Source organism: Natator depressus, chromosome 8, assembly GCF_965152275.1.
Source record: "Natator depressus isolate rNatDep1 chromosome 8, rNatDep2.hap1, whole genome shotgun sequence".
Lineage (NCBI taxonomy): Eukaryota > Metazoa > Chordata > Testudines > Cheloniidae > Natator > Natator depressus.
In genome coordinates, this window is record NC_134241.1 from 32501823 (window position 1) to 32522716 (window position 20894).

Here is a 20894-nt window from a genome sequence, read left to right on the forward strand (position 1 = left end):
CCTCGGGTGACGTTGAGTAGGGTCTGTGCAAAAGCACTAGAAGAAGAATATCCCACTGCATGGCATTGTCAGAGTAATAATTATAGCAATCTGCATTTGTATAGAGAAGGCAGGGCTGCCTGTTGGCTAGAGCAGGAGGTCTGAGAGTGGACTGCTGGGGCTGGTTTCTCCGTTGTACTCGAGGAATGCTGGCTACGCCTTCAGTGGGGTGTAGAGGAACCCTTTGTGTATTCCTGATGCTGGACCTGGCTCTGTACCAGCCTGATGGCCAGCATAAATTAAAACAAACTCAGGGCTGCTTTTATACCATGTCAGCTCGACATGGCTGTTGGAGGTAGGGATGCACTGACCCTGCCCCCTTTCCCTTGACTTGCACCCACCCCCTTGGCCAGGAGCCGGGTTTGAAGCATTTCCCAACAGAATGAGAATTGGGTGGATCCACAGGCTTCTCAGGGCAGATTTGCACTGACATAGCAGTACAAATCTTCCCTAATAGACCTGAGGACTGGGCCTTAGGGCTGTCTTCCTAGGTCTCCCATTGACTCATTTGGGCAAATAGTTCATCCCTTCTGTGCCTTTAGTTTTTTCCTTTTATCCAATGAGGACAATGCTCCTAATCTGTGGTACTATTAGACGTAGGGCATGCCTATGCTTCGAGCTGGAGGTGTGACTTCCAGCTCTAGGGGACATGCCGGCAGTAGTTCTGATTGAGTCTGCATGTGTAGCCATGGTGGCATGCGCAGCGGTAAAGGCCAGCCACCCTGTGTACATCCCTAGCATCTTGGATGGGTATGTACTTGGGGATGCCAACCCCTCCTCCCATTTGCGCTGCCATGGCAACATTTTTATTTTAGGGCACTAGATCGCTCAGAGCTAGTTGTGAGTATGTTTCCTTGATCTGGAAATTATGCCTCTAGCTTGAAGTGCAGATATGCCCTTAGTTAGCTGATATTTGTGAAGAGCTGTGAAATTCTCAGAGGAAAAGTGCCCCAAGTGCTTTTATCAACACACAAGTTGTATTGGTAAAATAAGTTCTAAATAGAGCTAGTTGGATTTTTTTTCTAAGGATAATATTGGCTTTTTGGTGGGGAAAAAATCAAAACCACCAATATATTTCAGATGAAAAAATGAAATAGTTTGATTTGGAAATGCCTCTGTGATGCCTCATGGGAGTTGGAGTTTGAGTGTCTCATGCTACTTTATAGGCTGGACTCTCTGGTAGAACTTCATCACCCATGATGCACCATGTTCTACCCTCTTGGAGAGGAGAGGCAGTGCATTGTGGGAATATCATGGATGTGACGTATCATGTGAGTTGAAGTCTAGCTGGGGACTTGCCCATACAGGAGAATGGGGACTTGAGTTCACCACAGCAGCCTATCCAAATAGAAATATTACAGGCTTTGGCTGAAAACGCCTGTTTTGGGTGTTCAGTTTTTTAACCCTAAAAACAGAAATTCTCCATGGAAGGCAGATATTTTCACCAAAACAACATAGCCTAACCAGAAACCCAGTTTTCCATTGTCAAACAGTTTTGATGGCAGATTTTTGACCAGCCCTGGTTTTTAAATAGATTTACTACGTGGGTGCGGTTGAGGTACTGCCACCGCATACTTACCATGCAGTATAGACCTGCATAGAGAGTCGCTGAGCAGTGCTCTCGCCTCTGAGCTCCTGCTGTGATTTGGAATACATTTGCTTCTTTCTGTCACATTAATTTCCCAATGTGCTTCCAAGCACAAAGAAGCGAATATGTCATTGTTAGCTCAAGACACATCCAATCCAGTCCCACTTCTAACTAGGTTGTATAACCTGAACCTAACAACATCCTGGCTGGCAACTGACTTTGCAATAAAGAAGAGGAAACAGCAGCAAATAAATGGTGCACTATGTTTCAACATATGCCTAAAATATCCACTCTGGAGGTGGTCTTGCAAATTTTTCTAATTGTAATTGACATAGGGGAATTTTGCCAAAACCATGGAAGCAAAGCAACTATTATTAGCTACCTTTACAAACCTGGGAAAGAGCTATCTTGGATATCCTCTTGTTAACCTTATTAACTTTCATGTCTTTAGAAGGTCACAGAGAAAATCATTAATATTCAGTTGGTTCAGTGGATGAAAGGTAATAAGTATTTCCTGCTTATCAGAGTGGGTTTTGAAAGGACTTTGGATCACTTGATTTGTTTATCTTTTGAAATCAATAAGGCCTTAGTAAGAAGGATTTTGTATTTTTATTTTAAATTTGGGAAAGGCATATGATCTGTTATCTAATGAGGTTCAGGTACTCTGTTAAACTGTATGATAGGAAGCAAAAAGTCAGAAAATTCCGAAGTCCAGCTTCCAACAACAGTGTTAATTTGGCCATCTTGGGTTCTCGTATATCTCCTAACACTTCATGACACCAACAATAGCATTAAGCAGAAAATTAAAAATAGAAAATTCTATATTTGTAGAATATACAGGGTGGTGGATTAAAGACCAGATCTTGTACATGATTGGGCATAGTAAGGACTTCTGTGGCATTACTTACATGCTTAAACATGTGCAGGGGTGTTTGCAGACTTGTGACATAAGTGTGCGCAGGACTGAGCCCCAGTGTTGCCATCAGAATGGTGATTTTGTTGCACTTCTTGGCTATTTCCTTGATTTTTCTGAACTGTGAAACCTTAATGTTGCATTAACACAGATTTTTTTCATTTAATATGAATGTGATCTAATCCTTAAAAGTATTCTTAAAATTAATTACTAACTCTAAAAGCTACTTAAATAAAAATCCTTTGTTTTTTTAAAAAGTGGACTGCACAAAGCATGTGAGAAGATACTGTAGAGTACAATCCCTTATTGTCTGGAGATGGATAAGATGTCATCTCTAGTTTCTATGATTGTTTGCTTGAAATCAGGTTTGGGTTGAGTGGCCACAGTCTGGGTCTTTAGACAGGTAAAACAAAAGAAGCAGCTCTACTCATGGGTGAAGAGAGAGATTTCCCATGTTCAGAAATGCACACATTTCTGGTGGAGCATTTGGGATACATCACTCATTTAAAACGCTCACTGGTTTTCTTGCAGGGATATTATTTAATCTCATGCATAAACTTTTATACTGCTAGTTGTATTTTTACAATGGCTTTGTAGCTGTATATCATTATATCTTTCAGTAATAATAGGACTGTTAAATATGTATGGGACTGCTTAAAAAGAAAAAGAATGCAACAATAAAATACGAAATCTGAACTTGATACTGTCCATTTTAGTTACTAAGATTTTATTGAATATAAACAATTATTGACAATACAGTTGGTTGGAAGGATATACTGCTAGTTACTGTGAGTGGCTGAAATTCGCCTTCATGGAGAGCATATTAGTAGAAAACTATTATTAGACAGTTTTGCACACCAATCTTGCAAAATGAAATAAATACAAAATTCACAACACAATGCTAGAGGGGATGTACTGTGGCTACATATTCCCTGTGACATAGAGAATCATCTTGCAGTCTTCTGGGATTGTCCCAAATTGAAAGGTTTCTGGTCTGGTGCTAGAAAATGATGCAAGAGTTATTTCAGTGGCTATCTCCTCACACATTCCTTTTATTACAATGTTCGGAAAATGTCCTGATTTGCCAAAATTAAACAAGGGTTTAGAATTTTTTGTCACTGCAGACAACAGTGCAGTTTGGCCTGATCCTTCAAACACTTACACGTGAACTTACCTTTATGCACGTGAGCAGTCCTACTGAGAGGACTGCTCACTTAACTTTGGGTCTGAGCCAAAGTCCAAAGTGGGAAAGGCTCCCACTGATACCATGGGGTTTGGATCAAGCCCTTTACATGTTAGCAGGCTCAGTGCCTATGGTTGCCAAAACAAATAACATCTGTGGAAATGTGGTTGTTGAGAAGAAAAGAGAAATGGCCATTTTGAATGTGATGTTTTGATGTTCAGCAATAATAGATATTAATTAAAAAGGAAAGCTCTGAGTTTCTGTTAGAGGGAGAATAAGATGCTTAAGTTTTCAACAGTAGCTGGTAACACAGAGATACGTTTCCATTCTCCTGTTTGTTTGTAACTGCAATAAGAATACTTTTTTTGGAAAAAAGACACTTGTCTTTAGGTGACCCGCTGGACTGAGCTTTGGTGATCAACTGATCATACATCAGCAGGCAAATATTACTGATTCACTTTTCTGGAGACTTATGAAATGGAATCTCTAGTATGGCATACAAAAATATACCCTGTTGTCACAATAAAATGTGCTAGATGAGGTAGTACACTTTGTTTTGCTGGGATGCTCTGAAAGAGGCTTTCAGCAATGAGTAAAGGTTTTATTTTATTAATGAACAATATGTGACATATTGATTGTTGATTATATTGATAATCAGTGCAATGGGCCAGATTCAACCCAAACTGGCACAGCTAATTCACCCTGGCCTTGATTCAGCAAAGCATCCCTTTTCAATAAAGCAATTAGGCACATGCTTATCTGTAAGCAGATGCTTAAATCCCAGTGATTTCAATGATTAAGTGCTTTGCTGAATGATCGGTAGGGCTATCTCTGCCTACTCTCCGACAGGGCTTCTTCCCCAGGAGAGCAGTTTTAAAGGTATGTCTTCACTGCACTTAACTCGAGTTATCTACAGTCAAATCAACTCCTCTTGAATTAGCTCATGTGAGAATGGCCCCACTGGGAAGCAACACTTCAGCTGCACAGAGTGTGTGTGTAAGATGCTGTAAATTGTGTAGCCCCTTCCCGAGGTGTGGCTCAAGCCTCCTGCCTGGGGCTTGTTGTGTTTATGGGGAGCGGCTTCTCTCCGCACATGACTTGGGTTCTCATCGGTTCTCTTCAGTGACACCTGGTACCTCCACCCAAGGTGACTCCTTTTCACTGTGACCATGACACAAGAGGTGCTGACTCTTGGGAAAATGAATAGTGCTACCACTGCTGGCAAGGAGTATAAATCCCCTACACAAGAAACAATGAAGTACATCACTACAAACCCCAGCAAAGAAATGATGCACCCAAAAATAACAATATGACAACAGGGGACTTTACTGGGACCACGAAAATAGGCTCTGGGGAAGGAAAGGGTTAAAGTTAACTAATCTTTAACATCAACAACTCAACATGTTTCCCACCTCCCAACACTCTCAGCGCTTCCCAGCCCCTAACTCCTTCCCGGGCACCTTGCCAGGCTGATGGCACACTGAGATTGAGTCCAGAGATGAGTGCATTGGCCAGCTTACACAAAAAGGGTCCCCTTACAGTGTCTTGGTCTCTGGGTGGGGCAGAATCCTCTCCTGGCTCTCTGGCCTGCAGTCCCGTGGAGGGCACGGCTGGCTCTCAGTAACTGGCACCAGGTTGAATCACTGCCACTCTTGATGCTGGTCTCTGCAGGGCTGGCACTGTCTGACCCATGCACTAGATCCCACAGCAGTTCAAAGATCCCCTTTATGGGAGTTAATCAGAGACTCCCTTAGCTGTTCTGCTTCTCTTGCAGTTCCCAGGCTCAAAACTGAAACGAAATTTACACTATCTGTCTGTATCAGGCTGAGCCATGTCACCCTTGAGGCAGCCTTCCTGTTGGCCTCATACGGAGTATTTAGTCCATTCTGTCCCCACCCCAGACTCCAAGCATGCATGAAATGGTAGTCCACAGAGCAGGACCCCCCTAGAGGCTCAGCCCAAATGGGGGTTACAGTTGTACTATAACCCGCTGTAGCCTATACCCACTGACGGGCAGGCCAACTCAAGATAAAATCACCAGCCCTCTCAGATTAAGGATTTGTATGTGTGGATGGGATTCAAATTAATCCTGAAATGAAGACAAGTACTAAGATGTGGTGGAGCCCTGCTGAAGGAGGCTATGGCAGAAGCAAGCCACTTAACTTCTTTCTGTTGCAATTTTCAGGGGTGGCAGGTTTGTATAATTTATGGTGGTGCCCAGAACGGGTCCAGGTCCCTCCCCCGCACCTGCATATTGGTGCACATAACAGAATGAATGGGGTAGGGCCGAGGGGTTTGGAGTATGGGAGGAGGCTCAGGGCTGAGGCAGGGGTTTGGGGTGTGGGAGGATGAGGGCTTTGGCTGGGGCTGGGGATCAGGGGTTTTGGGTGTGGGAGGGGCTCAGAGCTAGGGCAGAGAGTTTGGGTACGGGGGTTGAGGGCTGTGGGGTGGGGAAGGGATGAGGGGTTCACAGTGCAGAAGGGGGCTCAGGGCTGGGGCAGAGGGTTGAGGTGCGGAGGGATGAGGGCTCTGATTGGGGGTGCAGACTCTGGGGTTGGGTAGGGCTGTGGATGAGGAATTTGGGGTGCAGGCAGGCTGCCTAGGGGCTGGGGCCAGAGAAGAGGACTCCACAGTCCCCGCAGCCCTCTCCCCGCCAGCAGCACGCTCACCCAGCACTGTCACTGCACGTGCTCTTAGGGGACGGGCCCCTCTCAGGTCCAGGAAGCCCTCTTGCCTCCCTGTGGTGGGTGCCGGGGGTGGGGGAGGGATGCCATCATGTGTGCGCCTCCACAAGTGATGGCTGCCACCGGTACCACTCCCTTTTGTAGCCGGCAGTGGCCGGCGATGGAGCACAGGGTGGAGCAGCAGGACAGACGCCCACTACCCAGGGCGCAGGAAGGGATGCTCCCAGGCAGGTACACAGGGGCAGCAGGCGGGGCCAGGGGAGGTGTGCGGGGGCGGCAGGTGGGGCCAGGGGAGAGACCCAGCCCCGAATATTGGTGGAGGCGGGCCCCTGGGCCCTGAATTTGCTAGAGCACGGGCACCAGGGGACAATATAACTTGTTGCCCCTGGCAGTTTCCCCATCATTCCAGGAGTGCTGTGAGGGTTAATTAGCTGAAGAGTAGTATGGAAATATTAATTTAAGGCCCCAATCTTGAAATCTACTATATGCAGACTGATCCTTACACCCATGCAGACTCTTATTACAACCAATATGACTCCATACACGCACAAGGGTCTGCCCCTGCAGTTTAGACTACAGGGACAGTGCCCAAGTATTGTCATTATTAGGCATATCGATGACCTTAAATCTGGGTTTAATTCATCTGGTATTTTGTATTTATTAGAAACATCTCCCAGCTTCCTCTTCTAAATTTGAGAGAAGAACTCTGCTGTAAGGGGATAACAACAGAGGCTCTAATCCTTCAAAGATTTATGCATGTATTTACTTTTAAACTCAGTGACTAATCCCATTGATTATAGGACTATCAATACGACTACCCACAGTGCATAAAATAACTCATATGTACAAGTCTCTGCAGGATCAGGGCCTATAATGCTCCCAGTGAGCTGTACACATTGTTCAAGGAGACTGGGAAGCAGTTATGGTTTTTCGCCATGTGAGTTTGTGGGCTAGTGAATAGGGAAACACACTACTGATGTAGAAATCAAACTTAGCCAGGGTAAAGTGGGAGTGAAGCTATGCCAACGTAATAGGTATTTTTGTGTGATGGTACAGTCCAAATTTGGCTTGGCAAATTTGTGGCCTTTGTGAATGAAAGCCTCCCCCGCAAATCCCACCTTTTTATTTTTTCTAGAAAAATCTGCAACTCATTAACATGTGGTGAAAGCAATGCAACAATGCAATCTTGATTGTAAAATCTCTTTTAAATCTTAATATTATGGAGCCAAAGTCTTTACTGCAAAGTCCCTTGCTTTTGTGGTGTGAGGCAGAGTGTCAACATTATTTGAACATCTCTCTTTTGGTAGTTTAATTTCCTTTATTAGAAATTTCATTTGGGTGAGTGGGGTGGGGAAGAATAAGAAGAAAGGGAAATGGGCTATTGACAGTGCAGGCCTAATCTTGCTCATTTTACTCTCACACATAGCCCTTATGATTTTGGTGAGTATGATGAGCACGACTTGATTAGTTCAGGGTGGGAAGATCCTTTAACCTTGTGTACTGTATAGCATGTGGATGAGCCTGATGTTGCTTTTTAATCTGCAGGATGTTGCTTCTCGCTGTTCCGTTTTCTGAGAGTGGGAATTATTGCTATTGTTAGTTGAATAATAATTGAATATTGTTAGTTGAAACTTCATTGAGTTTGTCACCTTGAATGGGAATGGGACAGAATTGGGGCTTACCTAACCCTTTTCCTTTGTGAGTGGCATCCCTCTGGTACATACTTGCTCCTTTTCTCTTTGATTTATACATGAATTCTACTGTTTCCAAGCTAGAAGAACCAGATTTTTATGGCCCAAATCTGTTAGGCACAGAAGTAGCATTTCTCCTTTGGCTGAAAATCACCCCATTGTAGAGGGACAGCACAATGCCTGACCATCACTAAATTCCCACTTGTGTCCTCTTTTGCTGTAAATTTCACCCCACATGCAGGCGGTCCACAGTTTAGTTCATTAGATCCCACTGACACCAGAGAATTTAGCCAATAAACTTTGAACCATGTTTGCCTTGGCCAAACTAAAAGGCATCAATGTAAAGTAGGGTTTTTTAGTGGCTCAAGAGTTCTATGCTTCTTTTGCTTGGTGGATGATAATATGCCAGACTCTCTTAATTTATTCTCATTTGAGGGTAATCTGCCATCGAAATATAGTCTATGTCTCATGTAGACTCAAACAAAAGGTAAAAAAGGCTCCTCTGGGTATCATTAGATTTAGATACCAGATTGATTCCTATTTTTTGCCAGCTACTTCTCAGGTATTTGAAACTTGAATAAATGCAGGTAATTAATGTCTGGGGCTGAAGTGTTAAAGGGACCTTGATGATACTTCCTCTCTGAAACCCATTCAGAAAGGCCTTCTCAAGAAAGTTCTTGGTTGACTAGTCATCTGATTTATACTGAGTTGGGATGTCTCTAACTGGAGGCAGAAATTGGTCTATGCTTTGGCAAATATGGGAAAATGTAAGCTAATGCTGAATGCTAGATCTCCAGAAAGGTGTCTGCTGCCAAAAGGAGCTGTTAATTCTTTAAAGCTGCAGTTAACTAAGGTTAGTTCTACTCAAAGAGCCAAAGGCCATAAAAATGGTGGAAAATGGCTAAGCAGAGGAATCTTGCTGATAAGAGCTCATTCTGGAAAGCCTGCTCTTGCCCTCTGGTCCAAGTGGCCTTGTTCTCAGATAGCCAGTTGATCTGCGAAGCTTAGGCAGATGCACAGGAATAGACCTTATGCAATCAACTGACTCCACTTTACCTTTAAATTGGCAGAACTGTTTAAAGTGCTACTCTGAAAAGCAGATTTTTCTAACTCAACAGATTTTTCTCCGTGTGTATGTAGAGCCAGATCTATTGACTATAGTGACAAAAATAGGGATTTTTCTTCCTTTTTAATGAATTTGGCACTGCAGAACAAGCACAGCTATTGGAGCTGGAACTGGGATTCTTCCTTGTGCATTATCAGAATTGTTTATTCTGTTCCAATTACAGATCCAATCACTAACGCTTGTGTAAGCCCTTTGGCAGTGGTGGAGCCTACCCACGTCATTTGAAGACCGTGGCATTGTGCAGGTTTAAATCAGGACAGAATTGAGACTGCAGGAGCTTTTATTACTGAGAATGATACATGAGAAGAAAGAAGTCCAGTTTCTTTGTCAGCACCTAGGTAGAACTTTACTTGGAGCACCTGATCCTGCAGGCTTTATTCACATGACCACCAATGAAGTCAAGCCACAGTAGACTATTTCTGTGTGATGCGCTCTTTGGCAGGCTTGATTTGTTGTCTTCGTAGGCAAGATGTTGTATCTATTTCATGGTTTATTGTCTCTCTCTTTTCATCAGATGTTCGTTGCCGAGGAGAATGTGGATTTTCGGATACACGTGGAGAATCAGACACGAGCAAGGGACGATGTGAGCAGGAAGCAGCTTAGACTCTACCAGCTGTACAGCAGGACGAGTGGGAAACACATCCAAGTTCTAGGCAGGAGGATCAGTGCCAAGGGGGAAGATGGAGACAAATATGGTAAGAATATTAACTGTGACCTATCCAGGGTTCAGTACAAAGGTTTGAAATGAATGTGTTTGGGTGAGAACAAGTGGGAAGATGGGTCACAGCCTTGCACTAGAATGGGCTACCTGTATCTTAGCTTATGCAAGGCGTGCATCAGAAAAAGGAAGCTGTGAAATTGAATTAGAAAAGCTGTTTGTTCCTGAAACCCTTTGAGATGTCTTTGGCAAAGATGCTTCCAATCATCTTGATGCAGACCCCTCACTAGCAGGAATTTAGAATTGGATACAGTAAAGTATTGAGTGCTGCTCCCAGCTCCCACTCAAATAAACTGGAGTCGAGAAATTTAAGCATCTTGCAGGATGAGATCCAGGGAATCAAAGAGCCCATCATTCTAGTTTCCTGTGAGTGCACCACTCAGTCTAGCAAAACACACAACTGCATCCTATCAAAAGGAAAATGGAAGAGTTTTATGAAACTTCATCTGTGTAATCCCATTTCTTTCTCTCTTCTGAACACTGCATGTTGTACCTCATTGACTGTTGCCCTATGGTTTGGCCCATTGGTTGATATGTCACTGCAGAAATTCATGAGCATATATTGCTTCTGACTGTGTATGATCTACATACGAGCTTTGGAATGTAGAGTGAAGGGGAAACTTTTTGAAAATAATTCTCTCTCAGGGAACTGCAAACATTAACGTGCAGTACATGCCTGGCATAGAGGTGTGCCACACAGGGACGGCCTCTGCCAGTGTGCAAGGAGCATATAAAGCGGGGAAGGATAAGGCCTGTGTGCTAATTGTGCCACTGCAGAAATAGTTCAGAAATAGCTGATCTGTGTGAAAATGACCCCTCTGGTATTGCCCAAGCCCTAGTTTGTTCTACAGCATGCCCTTTACATAGCTAAGAAAGTCCAGGCGGGTCGGTTGCCCTTTGTTTTTCCAACATTTCTAAGTAATATGGGGTGGAGAAGACCATTGGTTGCTGATTTTAGGCCATTAGACTGCTTTTGTCATGTTTCTGTCCCTTTTGTGCCTGCACAGTCATCATAAATACTCCTCCCAGGCCTTAGGATGGGGAATAAATTCCAGAAGAGGAGGATGCTGAGGTCCCATAGGGAACTGGGCAGTGGCCAGGAGGGCCAATCCTGGACCTGCACCAAGTGAATGGCAGCATGGAGCCCTGTCTTTTTTGTGGTCCCCTTCTGTCATGCACTGAGGTGCTTCTCCCTTAATGACTTGCTGCAGCCCACCCACCTTGGAAGCCCAGTCCACTCCCAGTTGCTGAAAAACTCCCTACCACCCTTGTTGTGACCCACCCCCAGTAATGACTGCTCCCCCCCCGACCCATCTATTCCAGTTGCTAAAACCCTCTTTCATCATCCTAATAACAAGCCTCCCTGACCAGCTCCAAACCCCTCCCACCTCTAGACCGGCTATAAGGGTTGTGAAAACCTGCTCACCATCACACATGGTGCAGGGACACTTAAAGCATGATAATCCATGTGGCAGTGAGTGGGGTCTTAGATGGAGGATGTGGCCCCTACCAGTAGCTGTGATAATGGAGTGGAGAGATGTCAGAGTCAGGGGTGTGGAGAACCATCTGTGCAACAGCCAAAGCTGACTACCAAGGCGATGGCATAGAATTAATTATTTTCCATAAACGCCAACAGAGGCTTTGTTAAGGCGTCGCCTCTGATCAGGACCATGGATAGACCTAACGCAGGACCCTGGATCTGAACACTCTTGAATTTTGGAACCAGATCTGAAAGTTGTTGGTTAGGTGTATCTCTAACACAGAGTCTGGAGAACACTTTTGTCTCACACCCATTGGTTGACCCTTTCTCCTGCTCCACATCCTCTCTTCTTCCTTCTCTGGAGTATAATTTTCATCATCTCTGAATCGGACCCACTGAGTCAGAATCAGGATTAGATTCTGGGAATCCCAGATTCCCAATCCCATGCTCGTTCCTCTAGGGCACACTGCCTGTCTTGGACTATGCTGCCTTTCATAGGGTGAAACTCTCTTCCATCTCATGCATTGGTCAACATAGAGAGAGGCAATAACATTGTCAATGGATGTAAAAGAGAGTCACAGTGTTGTAGGGAGAGTGGGAACCTGTCTGAGAAGTTGCAACAAAGGAAAAGGTGCCCGAGCATATGAAATAGAGTCAGCTCCAAAGGCTGCTGCTGCAGGCACAAGTCTAGAGAAAGGGAAGGAAGTGTGTGGGAATTATATCTGGAACACTGTATAATATGGTGTGTTTTCCACAGGTGCCTCCAAACACTGAAATATCACTTCAGAGAGGATGCAGGCTGGTGGGTAGGTGGGGGTAGTCTTCCCTAACCTGGGAGTTTGAACCCTTTCATCTGCCTCTTCCAGATAACACTCGAACTCCACAGCTGCTGTGTCACTCTTTAGAAGGGAGGGCAGTTTAGGACTTAGTCTTCAAGTGAAGAGATGACCTTTCTTTCTGAATATCCAGCATCCAAATAATGCATTACAATGGTTCCGGCGGAGGGCGGGGGGGGGGGGGGCGCCGTTATTTGGGTTTTCAGGAAAGGGAGAGTTGGCTGATTTATTGTAGGTCGTACTGTCTTGTGCAAATTTTCCTTGCCTCTTGGCTAAAGAGGATGCACAGAAATGGAGTCAAAATGAGGTCCCGGGCAGTGCTGTGGTGGTTTCAGAGCTCATAGACTTGGTGATAACTACAGCACAATTTCATGCAGCTTCAGATCAGTAAAATAACAAACCGTAATGTGTATTAGACAGCTGCTGTAGGAAGAAACCAAGATCTAAATGGAGGAAGTATGGCAGCCCAACTACCTGATATGGGTGTGCATATGCTCTTTGTGAGGACAAATACAAGTTCTGAGGTCCATAAAATAGCTAATGTAATAATCTGGGGATTCAATTTTGGGTTTGTGCAAAGCGGCCTTAGCTCTGAGGCCAGGATCTGGCCCCATGTGTCTGATTTATTAAACAGAAAATTAAGTCTGTTAATAGAATTAATTGAGTCTGTTTAATCCTTTTAGTTGGATGGATTTTATTATCCCTTCTCAAACGTATGAAAATCCATTTGAACAGATAAGTCAATTATCAGACTAAATTAAATCTAATAACGATGCCTACTGCTTTCAGAAACCCTAATTAATCTAAATATACTTACCTATCTCACTGGTGGTGGTGGTGGGGGAGGGGGGTGAGGCTGTTCCTAAAGTGCTCTGTTATCCTCAGATAAAAGACGATATATATATGCAAAAATACTGTCTCTTCTCTTAACCTACCATAAATTAATGAAACGACTGACAATCTGTTTACAGATTACACATTCATTTTGGATCCTTTAATCTATTCTGATGTAGTTTGCTCTGGCCCAGAAAAAACAATATTCTTGTTACAACTTATTACTACTTTACCAGGTGTCTAAGTGGTTCGTTTCATTCAGAAAATGAAATGGGCTGGAAGGAGGGGAGGGAAGAAGGACTTGGAACCTTTATATTCTAGCTCAGATAAATGGTACAGATAGGCGAGATAGAGATCAGTGACCTGAAACACTAGAGCCTTTCATTTATTTTCATTTCACAAAAGGCAGAAGACATTCTATACTGTTTGTTCACTATCTTTGTGTCCGGTTCACTTGGCTGGATGGAGCTCTCTAGAATGGGTGAAGGCACTTTGGTTCATTTGTACTTCACAGCTGTGTGATTTTGTTTTAAAGTATATTTGTCACAGTCTAAGGTTGTACCGGATGGGGTGTGTGTGTGTGTTTAAAGTTAATCCAGGAGAAGTGATTTCCCCACCCTTCACTGTTGTGTGGCATGCTTACCACCAGTTGTCCCCTTGGCTGGTGCGTTCCTCCCCAGAGATGGCAGTATTTCAGTGGTGGGTGACTTCTGGCCGGATCACGGCCTTGCACCACTTAAGACATAAAAATAGAGGCTTAAGTGAGACCTTGTGCTGACCCTCTGACCTGGGATTAATTTTACCCATAGTGAGTAAATTGCTTTAGGATTCTTAAGGATGGAAGGTGCTATACGTAGGTTTATTATTACTATTTTATTATAATTTGTTATTAGAGGGTATTTTTCTCTAAAGCACAGTCATGCCTGTATTGTACTAGTGTGACCCTTGTCAAAATATTCCACAGGAATAACCCCAACACTCCAGTTTACAATAGTGTTTTGGGCTAGTGCAGTAATCTCCTCTATAATTGGGGAGAGCACCAGAAGTGAGGAGCCCCCTCATCCTAAACTGTCTTTCAGTTTCCAAGCCCTTCACCTTTAGACTTCCAGCGTCTCTGAGGACCTGATCCCAAGCCCGTTAAAGTCCATTGAAAGACTCTCGCTGACCTCCTTGGGTTTTGGATCAAGCCCTAGATGCCTGTGAGAAAAGGTGGGCTATACATTGTTCACAGAATATTAACAAGTCTGAGCCCTGGCAGATCCTGTCGGGAAGCAAATTCCAGAGACAAGGAGAATACCCTGTGTCAGTAGCTCCCTCGCTTATCAAGGAGGATCATCTCCAGTGTCTCCACTCACATCATCTATGGCATTATGACCCAGGGAGAGAGTCAGTCTCTCCGGTAGTCAGGTCTCGAACCCTAAAGGTTAAATCTGGAAACTTATGGGGAGCCAGAGCAACTCTGAGTATCGGTGCTATATCCCCTGTGTGATGGACCACTCAGCTGTGATCACTGCATTCAGTACTAGCTTGAGCTTCCAGTTGGTGCCGGTGTACAAGCACCGGGGGGTGGGGGGGTGGGGGGAAGGGTGTGGAAAGTAGTAGTATGGTAAAATAGCCTCCTGTAATTATTGAATTCTTTCTTAGGTTTCAGTCAGCCTGTGCTCTCTGAAATTAACGAGCTGATGTAGCAGTTCTTTGGGCTTGGCAGTCTGACAGCTAGCCTAGAACTCTCTCAACTCATTTCACTAATGACTCCCATTTGTTCTCTCTCAAAGCCTGGAAACAATGCAAAATACCAGTGCCATTGTTCCATGTCTAGCAAGTCATTCCTTCCCTTCAATATCTCTGGCACCTTAAAAGCAAGTTGCCTTGGGAAAACCCATTAACCCTTTCCCTTCCTACTGTAGTTTATATTGATTGTGGTTCCCTTGGGAATAGGAGGAAGAAAAACAAACCTCCTTTCAGTGCCCGGAAGGCACAGAGTAAAAGTGTTTACCTATAAGCAAGGGGGAGATATCCCAAGTAGTTACTGTGGCTAGTGAAACATAGACATCTTTCCACAAGCATCAGTTACAAGCATGACATTTAGAAATCTGCTGTTTCCCAGGTATATGCAAAAGGACCTGCCTATCATGGTACAGATCCTCAAATACCCTGAATGAATTGTGATTTGCTCTGTAATTTATTCAGTCAAAACATCAGGATGGCTGTTTCCTATTTAAACTACGTATTGCTGTCCCCAGTCTCTTGCCATTACAGTTTTGACACGACAACAAGACAAATAATTTTTCAGAAAGACCTTTTATCTTCTAAACCATTTATTTTCGCTTACTTGGCCTGGGGGCAGAGCTGACCTCAGTGTAGCGATGATCATTCACCATGGCAGCTGTACAGTCATACAGGGCTGTGTGATTGGGCTAAGCCAGGGACGCCTTCGCTGTCCAGCTGCTGTGTTGTCTCCCCCCATACCCCCCAACATCTCCTTATCATTCTCTGTGTGTGATTGTCTCCCCTTCTAATTTGGGTGGAGCAGGCGTCCAGTGGCAAAGTTTTCCTTTGAAAGCAGGCGAGGATACACCACGAGTGACAGCAGCTGGATGAATTAGAAACATTGTGAGCAGACTGGCTGCTTTGTTGAACTACTAATAGTAACTCTGGAGCCAAGCCTCCCAGAGCTGGCTGATAGTCACCTTAGAGTCTATTCTGGAAGGTTCAGTAACCGTTTGAAATATATTGTAATTGTTTTATTTGAGCCATCTGTACATTGAAGGGGTGTGTGTGCGTGTGTGTACGCATGTGTTTGCTGTGATCTGCATTTGTGCCCAGGTCGTGGGAGCTCTACTCAGGAAAGATAAGGAATAAAAAAGCAAATCCAAGGCTATGAAAATCTGTTTCAACCAGTTTCAGAGTAGCAACCAGTGAATTTTCAGCAGGCCCTTCCACAGACATCCACAATATTTGTGACTCCAAAGTCTAGCATACAAGTGCACAATGGTTAATTCCATATCTGACAGCCCAGATGCAGTCCACCTGTTTTGTGTGCAAATGTAGACGTGAGCCTTGATTTCCTCTCCCCCACCCCTGCCTGAAAAGTGACCAATCACTTTGGGTTCCTCACTTCTGAGCTCAACTTGAGAGACCTTAAACAGTCCTGCTTTTCAAAGGGTGTGTGCTCAGCACTTTCTGAAAATCAGGCCCCTTTTAAGGTGTCTCTAGTTGGACATCCAAAAATGGAGGCACACAAAATCACTAGTCACTTTTGAAAATGTAGGCCTTTATGCCTACAGATATATTAGGTCCCCACAAATAGTGAAAGTGCAGTGTTTAGAGACCCACTGAGAATTTGGCTGTAAAGTTTTAACATGGGGAGTGTCAATGAAAGATCTTTATTTTCATACAAATTATTAAAGGGTTTTCCTGTTGGTTAACTCTATGTGTGTGTGTTTATAATTCTATACTGTGATTTAAGTGTTCCCATTAGAAATGTAGAATAAGAAACAGGATCCCATCTGTGAGCAATTTAAGAGGAAGTGAGACAATGGAGTCAATTGCTACTCCAGTTTAGATAATCAATACAAATATTATTAGTATAGTGATTTATCTTTCTAGGCACTTTATGAAAATGTGAATGCCAGACCCTGAAGACAAGGCAATATAATATTATCTGTTCCTGCTTTCCTGTGATTAGGCTTTCCTTCCACAGAGTTTGTGCAGCTGCCTTTCTACATGTTTTTCCCTAGCTGTGGTGAAACATTGGAGAAACAAAGTTAGGGTTCTCTCTGTTTTTGCTGATTCTGAGACGAATTCTGGTAGATTCTGTGTGTGTTGGTACAAAAATGACATTATCGTTTTATGCAGGAGCTGTACAGTGGTGTGTCAGTCAATTAATGGGAGCCTCCAAAATCTTGGAGACAATCTTTTTCATTGTTTTAAGCTTTGGTATTTTCAGGATCACAAAAGGGTGATTCTCCAGTATAAAGGCAGAAAGAGCTTAAATCTTGTGTTTATCGAGCTCTGGTGAGTCTTTCTACCTAGGTATTTATATCAAGCCTAGAACTGTGTGGTATCTGACTGATTTTCTTTATGCTAAATCATTTGAGACAGTGCTGATTTGAAGTAGGTTCTTGTAATTGCTGGGACATGGCTAAATGTGCCCTGAAAATAGAGCTGGCCAACATTTGTGGAGTGAGACGGTTTTTAGCCCCCAAAATGGCCTTTTTTCCAGAAATGATTTTTTTTCTTAATTAAATGATTGATGTCAACATTTTTTATTTTTATGAAACTTCTTGTGCCTTTTTTCTTTAAAAATAAATAAATAAATGGGGGAGGGGAGATTTTTATAGAAAATATTACCTAAGAGGTTATTGAAATGTTCCTTTTACTGAAAACCTGGTCTTCAGTAAATGAAAAATATCATTGATTATTTGGATAATGGTTTCAATAAAGTATCAGGGGGTAGCAGTGTTAGTCTGTATCCACAAAAACAACAGGGAGTCCAGTGGCACCTTAAAGACTAACAGGTTTATTTGGGCATAAGATGCATACTTGTTATACTCAGATGCATCAGAAAAAGTGGGATTTTTACCCAGGAAAGCTTATGCCCAAATAAATCTGTTAGTCTTTAAGGTGCCACCGGATTCCCTGTTGTTTTTATGGTTTCAATAAAAAATTTTCCCTACAATTTTGCTCAACATTTTAAAAAAATGAAAAATTGTTTCAAATCCTTTTGAAATGAAAACAACTTTGAAATTCCAACTTTTTTCATGGAAACTGATTTTCATGTTTTAAGAGAGGAAGGATGAGCAGTGGCTGGGATGGTATGCTGGGATCCAAGAGTCCTAAGTTCAATTCCCAGCTTTGAAACAGACTTCCTGTGTGACGTTGGGCAAGTCACTTACTCTTGCTGTATCTCAATTCCCCATCTGTGCAGTTATCCTCATTGTGTTGTGAAAATAAATATAAAAAATTATGAGGTGGTCAAATACTCTGGTAATGGGGGACGTGTCATAGTTTAGGTAGAACTAGCTATTTGCTGTTTCTGATGCCGATAGATCAGTCCTATTTTTAGGCCATGATAGTAATAATGTCTTATACTCACAGTGCCTTTCATTCCATAGAATCTCCAGCATTTAATGTGGGAATCTCTACAGCCACCTCTTGGATGAACCACAGCAAATATTTAACAATGCACAGCAACAGTGCACAGCAGTTTGGGACAGGAAGTTAAAAAGAATACTGTCCCCTCTTGGAACTGCAAAACAGATTTATCTAGGCAGAAAGGTAAAAAGCATGAAGCCATTCACTGCGGCTCTTAAGGGGAAGAATAACCGATGTGTGTTACTTAGAAATTTGGAAGAATCCAAAAAGGGAGTTGAAAATACCACCCACCCCCATCCCACCCGCAACTGTCTGTGGTTTGAACTAAACATTGTCCTATCAGCATTCAGCAACCACTAACTTCAGGTCCTTCCAATGCTGGCATTTTCTAGACAGCCTGCCAAGGAGGACACAAGTAGGGTGTCTGCAGTCTCCAAAGAGTTCCCAAGACAAAGAAGGCAAATCAGAAATAAAGGGGTCAAGAGGGCCTAGAGAACGAACATTTGTTTCTTGTGGCACATGAAGAGTGTCTGAGGGATGGAAGGAGATAACAGGGTGGTCTGCGGCTTGCTCTGCGGGAACATCCTTCTAATGATCTACGTCAGCTGTAGGGGGAAAATACACTCCAGCCATAATGCGTTTTCAGAACTCTTACACTAGACGGTGTGCTTTGAGCTGGGAGCCTCTGAACATGTCTCTAACTGAATGCTCCCAGCTCTGGTTGCAAATGGGTCTCTACTCTACTCTACTCTACTCTGTGTACACTGTGGCCCAGATCCTTCTGAAATCAATGGGAGTTAGATGCCTAATACGTGACTAATAGACACTCTGTACTACACTACATAACTAAGCAGAATCCCCACATAATGCATTAGGGAATGGTGTGACTTAGTTTGCAGAATGGCTGTGCATTGCACTAACCTTCTCCTGCTATCCTTTGCAACTAGGAGACCGGAATTAGTGTCAACAGAACTTTCTTCTCCGCTGCATTCCCAGCTGCTAGAAAATAGGGGTGCTCCTGCCTCTCTAATAAAAAGTGGGTCTATGCTATAGACACATACACATTGTACTGCAGCCCTACTTCCCTGTAATTGTAATGAGCTCAGCGGTGTCAGCCTCAGAATCTTGTTTCAGGAAGTAATTCTCAGTACATCGCAACTGGCTGGCAGTTGTTTTGGCTGGAAGGGGATGGGACTATATGGAGCATTGTCCTGCAGCCTCTTTAGTTCTTTATCATCTGTCCAGCAGTGTTTGTTCTTGATCTTAGAACTGGGATTGGGCAAAGGAGGTGGAAGGGATGTTGGGCCTCCAAGGTTGTGGATCAGTATTATGGGTTGATCTAGACAGGAGATTGGCTTAAATGTATGGCCAATGAATATAGTAAATGGGAGGTGAATAAATTTGGGATCCAGGCTTCAAGATGGCATGGCTGTGTTTTGTTTTGTCTTTAATGGCTTTCAGGAATGGATGGGAGAGGAAACTGGCAGCAGCTGGAGAAGAGTTAGGGTGGGGGAGCTGAAGGAGCAGGCGAGAATCGGCCAGACCTGCCTGTGATCCCATTGAAGATTGGAGAGTAGGTGAGGAACCCTGACAAAGCAGAGGGGAATGGCTAAGTGTAGAACTGGAAGGATGCACAGATAAGGATTAGGAATGAAATCAAGATATAAAAAAGCCTTACTTCTTGGCAGTGTGTCTGCTTGTGCATCAGTGGTGTTGTGAGACCTGTACTGTGCTGTGGTTCTCACTCCTGAAATATGGGTGTGAGGGGACATATTGCCACGAGCCACAGAACAGCAGACACTGATATGCTGTTCTTGTACCATCTATACACAGAGGTTGGGAAATGTTCCAAAAGATTCCATTTACTGCAACCTACACTGCAACCCAGACCTCCACTTAATTAAAGAAAAGGGTTTCAAAATAGTTGTGGTGAATTATGAAGCGATTTAAAGGCATTTTTAATTCTTAGTTTAAAATGATGTACCCACCTATAGGCAGCGGATCAGATCCTCAGCTAGTGTGAAATGGCCTGGTTCCATTGACTCCAGTGGATCTGTACCAGTTTACATGAGGTGAGACTCTCGCCCAAGCTTTCTTTGCCTATGAAATGATAGTTCTAAGAGTAACAGCAGTGTGGCAGCTCCGAAGTGGAGCATGTGCGAGTTAAAGGCCTTTGGATGCACCTTTTTATCACAACTGAGGTCTGGTTCTCCTCTGACCTCCACCAGTGAAACATCATTGATTTCAGTGGTGCAGCTCCTGATTTACACCCATGTGGGCAAGAGACGAGTCAGGCCCCTAGTGCCTAATAGCAATGGTACTTCTTGTACTATCTTACACCTTCAATAAGACCTTGCATTTCAGACCATTTTACCAAGTGGGAAGCAAATCAACACTATTACATTTTAGCCCGTGGTATAACTCATTGTAGTGGGGTCGCTGTGATTTAGTGCTGGCTTTTAGTCGCCCAGTGACATCTGATCAAGAGTTGTCTTTGTTTTATTTGCTTCTCCATCTACATTTTTAATTGATTTTTATAGGTTACGTTTTCACTGGTGACCTGTTAGCAGGCAGCTAGCCAAAAACATATTGATTTTACACCTATTAATTTGGGGATACCGACAATGAAATCTAAAAGCCTTGTAGCCCCTAGGAAAATCAATCCAACCGGGAGGGGGGAATGGCACTGGGAGGTAATTGCGCTT

General features: G+C 43.5%; 1 protein-coding gene across 1 annotated transcript in view; it reads left to right on the plus strand.

The window, feature by feature from the left end:
- The window catches only part of FGF18 (fibroblast growth factor 18), a 108067-nt gene that overhangs the window by 37719 nt on the left and 49454 nt on the right, over positions 1 to 20894 (plus strand). Inside the window, exon 3 of the mRNA XM_074962125.1 lies at positions 9739 to 9919. Within this exon, the coding sequence (XP_074818226.1) occupies positions 9739 to 9919 (181 nt within the window). The remainder of the gene's footprint in view (positions 1 to 9738; positions 9920 to 20894) is intronic.